Raw genomic sequence first — 12,104 nt, 5'->3', positions numbered from 1 at the left:
AGAACAAAAGTCTCTTTGCAAACTACTTTTAAGCTCAGAGTCCATTGTGTTTATTGGAAAGGTCTTTTTATTCAGTGGGAAGCAGATACCCTCCCAGGCTTATGATGGAAAACTTTGCTGACATTTTCCACCTCACTTAAGCTGGTTTGGACCTTTTTGTACCCTTAAGATGATAACCTTGCCACTAGATCTCTGAAACCCCATGACTAATGTCTGTTGCTATTTCTTGCAGGGAGACAGTGGTGGGCCTCTGGTTTGTGAGAGACCTGGAGGACAGTGGACATTATTTGGTTTAACTTCCTGGGGCTCTGTCTGCTTTTCGAAAGTTCTGGGGCCTGGAGTGTACAGCAACGTGTCTTACTTTGTTGAATGGATCCAAAGACAAATATATATCCAGACCTTTCTACAAAAGGAATTCCAAGGATGATCAGAGACTCAGCCAGAAACCCACACCTACAGCCCTGTTGACCATGAAGAGTGTCCTGCTGAGAGCTGCACGAATGGGCTTTTCATGGACAGGGTGCACAACACGCACTGTAGGACCTCTTGTTTGCATCACATCTGCTTTACTCAGCCGTTTTTATTATTTTTTTTTAGCTTTATCATTCATTTGTTTCATGAATTCTTTCAAAAGCACAGAGAAAAGTAGGTTTTGTTCTTTCCTTAGGATAACCTTGAATGTAGTGTGGAATTATCAGCTCCCTAGAGACAATATTTGGCGCTCTATGGTAACAAGTTATAGGAAGATCCTTTTTGTAGTATCACAACAAAAACATGGAAACACACCGATGGATCTATCTCATTTAAGCACAGTGGCTTTGGGGGCAGATTTCAGAACTGACCTTCGAGACTGGCTTTTAATTCATAAAAAGCCATGATAATATACACGCTTACTTTACTAGACTCTTCTATATAACTCAGAGAAATTATGAAAGTGAGAAGACCCACAGTATTGATCTAGACAGTGAAATTGCAACACACACACACACACACATTGTGAAATTCTCTAGCCATCAAAACTGACACTCAGAAATATAATCTTACCGTTTTTGCATTCAAACTGAGGTTGTAATTTCATAGAAAATCTCTATAGAACTTTTCCCATTACTGGGCATTTTCAATGTATGTCAGTTAGGTGACTGAAATTTTTAACAACTAGGTCAATTCTTGGAGAGAAATATTTTGTTTGCTGACGTGAAATGAATGAGAACCTCTTCACTTTGGGGACAAAGAGAGAGAAGGGGGTCATTAAATGGTACCCCACCCCCAATTAAATCCTGTGTTCACTCAAATCAGAAATGTCACAGAAATATTATTTCAAAGAATAGAAAAATGTGCATGGAGCAAAACATTTTGCAATTTCCCCTTAATGATGTCTAACATCTGGTTTTGTCATTTTGCCTCATTGATAATTAAAACAAAAATTTAAAGCACTGGGTCCCTTTACACAAATCAATTTCTGAAGTAATTAGTGGTTAAAAGTATTTTTTTCCACTAAAAAGCTTCAAAATGCAAACCTTCATACATACCTAATTGAATTAGTCAGACATCAACTAATGTAACATCCAAATGCCTTTTTGAACAAGTAGGATGAACTACTAAACTTCACCAGCAACCAGACTGCCTCAGCATTCCAAACAGCGACTAACTACAATTTTATATGTGTACTTTGTACTCTTTTTCTATGTGTCAATAGAGTTCACATCCAAAAAGTTGTTTCAACCCTTATTTTCCATGTTATTCATCTCTTGTCCTGAAACTTGTTACAAGAGTGTGTACTGTGTTCAGAAGTGTATGAAGGTTTAAGACCATTGGACAATTTTGTTACAATTGTTGGCACATAATTAATAAAGAATTTTTTAGCCTTGATAGACTTACATATATTTAGTAAAATGTACGTTGGAGTTATTTTAAATAATTCTGCATACAAATAAAATGGTAATATTGTTTTCCTTGCAGAATATGGATGGAATATAGACAAGTTCCAGGAAAGTGGTTATCTCTCTGATAGCACAGTGGCACCCAGTTTCTTGTCAGCCAAATTTATGTGTTGTATAACTCACTCTCACAGGAACCTGCTCTTTTATACTAGTAACAGCTTCATCTTTAATCTTATGAGTTGCTAATAGTATTAATCATTCCTAGAGTATCCAAAGAACACCAATTCTGCTAAGAGAATACCAGTCTTCAATGTTCACAGTGTATTTTTGCAAATGTTCCTACTCTTTAGAAACTTTTTATAATAAAAATTATATCCCAGACTATTTATTACTAGTTTTCTTGGATTCCTCAAAATTTTGTGGAATATTCTAAATATGAAAATACAACAACCCAATAACTGTGCTAATTTTGCATAAAACAATTATTCATTTGTAAATTCAACATTTTAAAAGCTTTACAAAGATCTGACTCTCCTCAGCCTAGGAGTCTGGTGTTTTTCAGAAGTTTCTAAATTAAAAAAAAAGTTAATCACCAAGTAATTAAATGCAGCAATACTTTTGTAGCAAGATACACAAATGATTGCATCAAGTGTATAAGTAGCTTCAGATTTTCCAACACATTGAGTTTGCACCTAATTTATGAACAAAGATGGGAGGATTTTCTAGTTACAGATGTAACATTATAGTCACATGACTTAAATCCTATATTCTTTTTTTTCTTTTGGCCAGATAATTCACATCTTGAAAATGACCTTCTTCATACTCTCTTTGGCATATTCCTTTAATCTTTAGATTAAAACCTTTTATCTGCATATGAGCATTTCTTTAATGTTTATTTGGGAAATGGTGATCTTGAGGAATGAGGAATGAATTCCAGTTGCTATGGGGATGATTAATGATCTGATAAAGTGACCCCCCCCCCCATACACACACAGAAAAGGAGATCCAAAAAGCATTCTGGCAAAGGCATGCCTTAAGGTTTTCCTTCCCAGCTCTGGCACCAATTAGAGCTGGATTTAGGGTAGAGTTACAGGAGTGAGAACAGCTTTCAATGAACATTATTTATTAAATAATTTATTTTAAAAAATCTTAGGGAAGTAGAAGGCAACTTCCTTTAGCCACATGATAGTGTCATAGTTCCAAAAATCAGGCTATATTAAAAAAGACCACTAAACAATAACAAGAAGGTGCAGAAATTGACTAGGACAATACAAGCAGACAACGGGTAAGCCCTGAGAATAACTTTGCTGTAGACATTGACTTTGAGCATAGAGATTCATGAAGGAAATTCCACATGACAGCTTTCAGATGAATACAGTTTTGAAAGATGTCACCAAGAGCACATGACCTCACAGTGGCAAATTGACTCACCTGGTGTAAACTAAGCACTAAATAAAGCCAGCATCCATGATTTGTCACAGCAGAAAACTTGCTGCAGACATTTCTACCTTTAAATATGTTTTCTTCTAAGACCCCCGGGAGTCCCATTGAGCATAACCTAATCAGTATCAGTCCATATCTCATTCTGTAGAGGCTACAAGGCAGACAAGTTGTTGAGCACTGTTAGAACTATGAACACTCAGAGGGTCTCTGGGAGACTTGTTTTGAAGATGATTGTCTCATGTTGGTGTGGAGATCGTCAGTTTTGGAACTCGAGAAGTTGCTCACAGTCTGTAGGCTCAGCTGACTGTATTTCATAGCCTATTTGTCTGTTTCCTGATTGACAACACCTGCACATGGGGGAGCTTGCGTCTTCTCTTAGCAGTGGACAAAGCAGAAGGTGGCCTGGCGCTGTTGGGAACCCTAGCCCTCCTCTTTCCCTTCCCTACAAAGGCTGTACTTCCGCACCATGCTGAACTGAGCAGAGGGAGCTGCTGAACACCTTCAGCCAGGAACCAAAGGCTTCTCAGGGAAAACAAAAGGCTCTTGGGAATTTGTCTCTAATTAATGAGTTTTCCTAATAAAGCAGGGCTTTTGTTTAGTTGTTTGGTTGGTTGGTTTTGGTTTTTTGAGACAGGGTTTTTCTAAGTAAATTTGGCTATCCTGGAAGAACAAGCTTTGTAACCCAGGCTGGCCTTGAACTCAGAGATCAGCCTGCCTCTGCCTTCCAAGTGCTGGCATCAAAGGTGTCTGCTACCATCTAGCTATAATGAACCAGTTTAAAAGAACTTTTTTCCCCCCTAAATTAAAGTTTGTGTTGGATCTCACTTAAAGCATTCTCCAAATGCATGAGACTTACCTATAAAATAAGTATATTTCAAATGAATTCCTTGGAGAAGGCTTGCATTTATAAGACAATTAAAATAACATATGATCCTGAATTAAATATTCCCCTTCCTAGCACTCACTCTGCTGAGGTCAAACACTAGCCCTTGCTTACAAATGTGCACACAGGTATACAACTGCAGATATGGTATTGGGTTTTCCAGGCCCAGCAAAATGCTGATATCCCTTGTAAAAAACACAAGTGATCCTCACTGTTGAGAGACATTTCCTCTGAATCCTTCCAAGTGTGAAAGATCACTGGCAACTCTAAGCAGGGTATCCTGTGTTGTTAACATGCTGAGGGCTCAGTCACCTTTGAGATGCTTGTTTCAGAGTAGCCAGCATCTAGCATAGTCTCACATGTAGGTATGTCTTCTTGCTCAACAGCACAGGCTGTTGCTGACTTCCCATTGGAAGGGCAGTGGAAGGGCCAGCCCTGGGTGTTCCTGAAACAGCAGCTGGTTGGCTGGCACACTTAGATACAACTTGAGTCATCTTTGTAGTCCCTCTCCACTTCTTGAGAGCTTCTGCCCTCTCCTCTGGAGCTAGTCTGTCCAAGTACATGGCTCTCAGAACTGGAGATGGGAACACAGATCCCTGAAGAACTCGGTATAGAAACCTAGGTTACAAAGAACATCACAGAATTACCTTCACTTCCATTCCATCATGAGACCCACTGAAATATTAACCAGTTAAAAAAAAAAATTAAGAGCCTGATAGGCACTTGGCTTCTGAGAGAGGAAGGTAAGTAAGGTATAAAATGAAGATTAAAATAATATTAAACCTGGGGCTGGAGAGATGGCTCAGAGGTTGAGAGCAATGGCAGCTCTTCCAGAGTTCTGAGTTCTATTCCCAGCAACCACATGGTGGCTCACAACCATCTGTAATGAGATCTGGTGCCCTCTTCTGGCATGCAGGGATACATGCATGCAGAACACTATACATAATAAGTAAATAAATCTTAAAAAAAATATCAAATCTGGCCTGGGGGTAAGCCTCTATAAATCAAATGCTTGGAAGGTTAAATTAGAGGGATAGCCATGAATTCAAAGCCAGGTTAATCTTGTGGGTTCCAAGTCAGCTTGGGCTACTATACAAGGCCATGATTTTAAACTCAATAATTAAAATATTTAACAAATTAATAATTGTAAAGCACTCGGCAAACAATAAATACTCTCTCTGCTTGCCAAATAAGCAGAAAGGTCTCCCTCTTCTGTTGTTACAAAGACAATGAGTTTTGTAGGGAAAGCATTCAAAGCATGGAAGATTCCTCTACATATGAATATGGCTGCTGTCAGCAGATCCATAAGCCTCGCCCACAGGAAGCATCTTCAGGCATGGGATAGTTGATGTGCACTCTAACAAGGCTATGAGGGCTTGGCTCTATCACCTTTGCCATATGTGGGTGAAGCATTAAGGTTTCATTCCCAATTGAGAATCGCCAAGACTGCCAGGACCTTGATGTGGGACTTCCCAACGGCCTGAGCTACGAGTGCATTTCTGTTTGTAAGGTACCTAGTTTGGGTATTCTATGGTACATGTAAGCACAGACTGAAGCAAGGGCTAGGAGATGGCAGAGTGAATGATAGGGGATGGTAGGTCCTTGGATAATCCCATAAGGCAAAGTTTCTTTCTTCCTATGAACTGTCAATCAAATTGGACTTTTTCATGACAGGTAAATATAGTTTTCACTTGATTAATCTAGTTCTAGTCTATGGCACAATTGAAACCAATATTTTAGCTAGAATGCAGGCTTCCTCCCTACTGAACAAGGTGGTCCACCATTCATTCTTAGTAGTTACTTGAAGCCTATGATTCCATGTACTTGTTCTCTTGGGGAGAAAACATATTACATACCTGGGCAGAAGAGCTATGCAGGTTGTAAGAACACATACTAAGTAGAACACTGGGTCCAGCATGTGCTTCTGCATAATCCAGTAGGGGTTGGATGGTGGGTTGCAAGTTACACACAAAGCTCCAAAAGCCAAGGCAAAGAAAAAGTAGGACAAGATGCTCCCAACCATGACCAGCATGTGGATCCAAGTCTACAAGGCAAGAAGGGCCAGGAAAGGAAGTTTTACTGGTGGTGTATTGCAACCTGGCAAAACCTGCTCCATTAAAGACATAGTACAACAAGCTCTGAGTGCCTCATTCTACATACCTTACCATGTAAGACACAAGCTATCAAGTGCATAAAGGAAGAGCATCATTCATGAATTCTACCACCAAATGAATTCTACAAAATCAAACCAAAAGTCAATGGCGATTCTGTTGATTTAATTAGTTTAATTTGTTTGGATTTCCTTTTTCCTTTTTTATACAGTCACTCATTGATTTGATTATGGGATTACTTTAATTCAGTAATCTTCAAACGTCAGCCATTCACATATACAGCAAGCACTACATTTGCTCGCCCATACTCTTATTCTCGCTTGCTCAGCATTCAGGTGGTAGCTCTCTACTCCCTTTCAATGAAACACATTTCAGCGAATGGGAAAGGGATGTTTGGAACTCTAAGGGAAAAGCTTGTAAGAGCGCCTATGCCTTCTTCCATGTTACTGGGTGTAGCATGCATCACGCCCAACGGTGTACATACTACTGGTGTCATGGGCCTGGGATTTCCTTCTATAGGAAACACTGCCTTCATAAATCTCGTTTCTAGGACTGTAATTTTCAAATACAGTCCAATTGACTCTTACTTTGTTTCTAATTATGCAAAGTATTTCCCCACAGTAGATATCTTCCAGAAGTCACAAAGATTGCTCATATTTTATAAAATATAGAAGCTGCTCAGAAAATGTTGGCTAACTCCTTGATTTAAAATGTCATGCCCCAGAACAATGGGTCCATCCCCCCCCCCCACTTATCCCTCCCTCCCTCCCTAGAACTAGGTCTAGTTTTCTCTCTCTCTGGTTATGTGCTTTTGCAAGTGAGATGGTGACATTACAGCTCACAGTTATGAATGAGTTGCCCAGAAGTGGGAGGTGACCACAACACAGTGAGCCAGAGTGTGAAGGACATGTGTTCCAGGAACTCCAACTGGCTGACTTTTCCCCAAAAGAGACTGTGATGTCCATGAGCTCTGGTCGCACATCCTCCGGTAGGAGGGATACTGCACTTCTATGGCGACACTACTGCATTTTCAGCTTCATTCTCTTTCTTGGAGACAACACTCAACACTGAGTATAGTGCTGGCAACATACTCCTCTCTTGCTAAAGCCTGTGGCTGAAGCCAGGGAGACAGGATTCCATCACCGGCATCTAGGACTGCAGCACAGGGAGGCAAGAACAGAAAACAATGCATGCAGTTGGTTCAGACCAGTGTGTATCCTGCCAAGCACATCCATTGGTTTCCACTCCCTGGCCCTCTGCTGACTCCTTGGGAATTTTGGTTTTTGGCCCATGGTTCCTCAATATAATTTTCAGAACATTTCTACTTGCCTAAGTTATCCATAATGGACTATTGTTTCTTTTAGTCAGTGAACCCCAACTGGTATACACAAAGTGTCAGTTCCTCTGGAACACACAAAGGTCAGAGTCTGTGGCAAGGCTTTTGGCAGAACCAAAAGTATCACTAATAATTGTTTAAAAGAGTTCAAAGGAGACCAAACAATAGTTTTTGAATTTCTTTTAGCCAATCTGGTATTTGCATATATTAACATGTTATCACACTTGGGGCTTAGAAGATTTAGTTACAGATCATTTTGCATAGGCAAAGCAAATGATGACAAAAAATAGACATTTGATCCTACTTTATAGCTTGTTAAAATAATTCGATAATGTAGCACTGTATCTTTTAAATCACAGTTTCATTCAGTGAGTTCCTGTTTGAAATCCATTTATTTTCCCAGATGATAAATAAACTCCTTAAGTGGTCAGGTCACTCGTGGGTTTTTTGACCACTTACTCTGAGTCAGTCTTATCTCCCACAGTGGCTTACATGGTGAACAAAATAAGCATGAACCCTGACCTCACACAAATCATAGTTTGATGCAGAAAGTAAACCTGAACCAGATAATTCCATAATTAAATGAGTAACTATAAATTCTCTTTAAGCTTATGAACAAAAGCAGAGAATAAAATGAGATAGTAGACGATTCAGGATTCAGGAAAGGTTCTAGAGGGAAGGAGTGCCTGCTAAGGTATGCAATGATTTAAAGTAGCATTTTGAAGTTGGTAAAACTTCAAGAATACAAGAGAAATCTGAAAGTATCCCCACATAATAGATAACAGCAAGTACTGAGGTTCCAATGTGACAAAGAGCTCAATGCATGTGAGAAGTTGGAAGATGGAGAATGTGGAGCATGCTCTTGGGTAAGAAAATGAGGCTGGCACAGGTTAAGAGTCCCACTGCATGACATCTTATAAGCTTTATTGAGGGCCTCAAGCATAATAAAAAAAATAAAAGAATTTTGCTCAAAGAAATGAAAAATACTTTGGATTGTCAAAGAGCATAAAGTCCTTATTTACTAAAGTTAACAGAGAGGGAATGGAACAGAATATCGTTTATTTTAGTGCAAAGCCATCAGCTTGGTCTAACAGCCTACTGAGCATAGCTGGTGTTTCCCTGTCCCCTGACTCACACCTCTGAGAAGAACCTACCAGTGACAGAAAAAAAATGTCCCAAATGACCCTTTGTCCGCAGGACTGTTCCTCATACCAGCACTGAGCTTACAGCCACAGAGGGCTCGGCAGCTCTGCTGACAGAAGACATACCCCCAGGCAGAAGGAGGACACTCACCAGACTCTTGCTTTCTATCACCAGGTGGAGGAGAATGATGAACAGAGCTGCTGTGTTCAGGGGATTCCCAAATGTAAAGATGTCGATGTCAGAGTCTTGGTAGGTCTACAAGAAGGCAACAGGCAGCGCGTGTGAGGAACTGCACACACTTGTGGTCTAACACCATTTTATCTATAGCTCAAATGTGGCTTGAGTGTTCTCTACGATAGCTCAACTAACTAACCTGTCACTTAGGAAGAAAAGGAACACCATGAGAAAAGAGACTGGCTTTCCCGGATAGGCTTCTCTATCTGTGTTTTGAACTTTCAGGTGAATCCCTCTTCATTCTGAATCATGAGTGATCTTTCTGGAAGCTTTTGTTCATAGTTTCCAGCTCCTAACGGCACACAAGCACATTGAATATGTTCCACTTAGTTGTAACTACCCTCAGCTGATGAGTCGAGGTAAACATGCCCTTCCTCTCACCTAGGCATCTTGAAGTCCTTATGCCAGCTCTCAAACGATGCACTTCTCTCAGTATGCCCTTTTCTGGAAGCCACTTCCAACTGCTTTGTCCAACTTCCTCTTGCAGAGCAATATAGTAAAAGTATTCAAAGGAGCTAATTTAAGTGATTTTGTTTGAGCACAGCGTAGAAACTGTCAGCCTAGTGAGTACCACCATTTTTACTCTGTGCTGTACTCTGTCAACGCACTCTGAGATCACACACGTGTTTCTTTCTGGAATGATCAAGGTGCAGACAGCTGCACTGGTTCTGCTGTGCTTGGTGCCAGTCTAGACTTTTAAAATGAACTTTTACACATACTTTGCTTAGTTTCTGCTTGTCTGTTAAATGTGGTTCTTATTAAGTTCTGAAGATATTTCTTACAAGTGCTTAAATTTAATATTCCAAGTCTTAGCCTGATAGAATTAGCCCAGTACTTACTACTACTAATAAAAAAAAGCTCTTCTATTTCTGATACTGCTCAGTGGGTTTTGGCTAATTTATTTACATAGCCAGAATTTAAATTTTATTTAAGCCACTGACAAAACTTAGTAGACAGATTAGCGTTAATAAGACACCCAAGAGCAATCAACTAGGCACTTAATTGAATCCATTACCTAACATATTGTGAGGGTTTATACACCAATCAAGTAACAGTCGGTGGGAAGCACAGTACACAGTAGGACCACTAATTCATTCAAGGGAAGTACATGAGCAAACAAAGACTTACAAAGTAAGGCACAAAAAAGCAGACCAGACTTTGATAAAAGGCATCCAACAAGGTGATCCAGAAGGTGAGAGGTGAGTATGCCTGGAAATGAAACACATGTTGGAGAGGAAGTAAAATTAGCAAGGGTCAGGGCAACATAGCAACCCTCTGGTCCTTCGTTCTCTACTTCATAAAATACTACGCCGTGTGAGCTAAGACAAGTTCACTGTTGAATGTGGAAGGAAAAGTAACAAACCAAAGGAACTTTTTCTCAACTTACTTGATCCATTTTTTTAAAAATTCTAATTTCATTTGAGCTTTTTGAGAGTTTTCCACATGGATTTCCAGAGTGGCTGGAACAGTTTGCAATCCCATAAACAGTGGCCGATGGTTCCCTTTCTCCTTGAAACCTCTCTAGCATTTGTTGTCAGCTGTTTTGTTGCTCTTAGCCATTTTGACTTGGATAGGATATAGAAGTGCATATATGCCTGTGCATATATACACATATTTATGTACATATGTAACCATAGCCACTAAAAAAAAGATACCATGATTTTGAGAGGAGAAGGGGTGGGAATGGGACAAGTTGGAAGGAGGAACAGGAAGGAGAAAATAATGTAATTATATTTTAATTTAAAAAATAAAATCTACTTTATCATGGATCAACATGTATGTACACATGCATGTGTGTTTGTGCAAATTAGTGCACAATCATGAGTGTGCGACTATGTGCATTTGTGTGCTTACACACATGTACTGTGTTTGTGTGCATCGGTGTGTGCACATTGTGTGTGTGTGTGTGTGTGTGTGTGTGTGTGTGTGTGCTGCTTCTGTTTGGAATTAATTGAACTATGGGGCACACATGTTAAACATGTACTCTGCCACTGAGCTACATCCCAAGTCCTCTCGGATCTGGTAAATACCTGAAACAGGGCTAGCTAGTTGTAGTAATATCCATCCATCAGAAAGTACTATTCAAAAACCTATCCATATCTATCACTTATCTTTGCTTACACTATTCCTACACCTCCACCATTACCATCAGGTAGGCCTACGAATGGCTGGATAGCCATCTCAACTGCCTTCTATGCTTTCCTTTGTAACCCTCAACCCAATCTTTCTGCATATTATAATGTGAATATAAAGTCTCCTCCAATCATCTTATGCATTCAAACTTGGTCCCAGCCGCTAGCCCATCTGTTAAGAAGTTTTAGAATCTAAGTGTGAGTCCTGGCTGGCAGAAGTAGGTCAACTCAGCTCTTCTTTTTCCTGCCCAGGTGCTGAGTATTTAACTCTCTCTGTACATCTGTACCCCACCCCCCATTTCTCTCTCCTTCCTGTCCCTTATAACATGACCAGCCACAAATACACACACACACACCTACACACACCCCCACACACACACAGACACACACACACACACATATATATCCCTCCACATTTAAATTGCTCTGTCAGGTATTTGATTAAAATAACGAGGAAAGTAAAACAAACAAGTAAATAAAACAGCATAAAACTAGCAGAACTGAAATCACCAGGGAAGTTTGAATCAAAGCCAGTTCATCATTCTACTTTCACATTAGTCAGAATGGCCATGATCAGGAATACAAATGACAACAGATGGTGGAGAGGGCACCTTTGTACACTGTTGAGGGTTGTAAATTAGTGCAGCCACTTTGAAAATCAATCTGGAGGTTTCTCAAAAAACTAGAAATAGAACAAGTGTATGACCCAGCTCTAGAACTCCCTGGAAAACCTCAAAAGACTTTACTTGGTACCTCAGAAATACTTGCAAGTCCTTGTTCACTGCTGTTGAATTCACAGAAGCTAGAAAATAGAACTAACCTAGATGTTCATCAACTGATGAGCGGATAATGAAAATATGATACATGTCCACAGTGAATACTGCTCAGTCATAAAGAGAAACGGAATCAGAATTTTGTAGGTAAATGGATGGAACTTCAAAA

At 39.8% G+C, this 12,104-nt stretch overlaps 1 protein-coding gene and 1 pseudogene across 1 annotated transcript in view; one reads left to right on the top strand and one right to left on the bottom strand.

Annotated features, from left to right (window-relative positions):
- The window catches only part of LOC127229339 (atrial natriuretic peptide-converting enzyme-like), a 55,283-nt pseudogene extending 54,730 nt beyond the window's left edge, over positions 1-553 (top strand).
- Positions 554-3,762: 3,209 nt separating this feature from the next.
- LOC127229331 (phospholipid-transporting ATPase VD-like) overlaps positions 3,763-12,104 on the bottom strand; it is a 30,969-nt gene continuing 22,627 nt past the window's right edge. The window contains 5 exon segments of the mRNA XM_051194431.1: positions 3,763-4,611; positions 4,614-4,824; positions 6,063-6,250; positions 8,947-9,051; positions 10,159-10,239. Coding sequence (XP_051050388.1) covers positions 4,495-4,611; positions 4,614-4,824; positions 6,063-6,250; positions 8,947-9,051; positions 10,159-10,239 — 702 coding nt within the window. The 3' untranslated portion in view covers positions 3,763-4,494.

The sequence above is a fragment of the Phodopus roborovskii genome, unplaced genomic scaffold, assembly GCF_943737965.1.
Source record: "Phodopus roborovskii unplaced genomic scaffold, PHOROB, whole genome shotgun sequence".
Lineage (NCBI taxonomy): Eukaryota > Metazoa > Chordata > Mammalia > Rodentia > Cricetidae > Phodopus > Phodopus roborovskii.
Note: the sequence above shows the minus strand (reverse complement) of the source record. Positions and strands in the feature narration are given on the sequence as shown.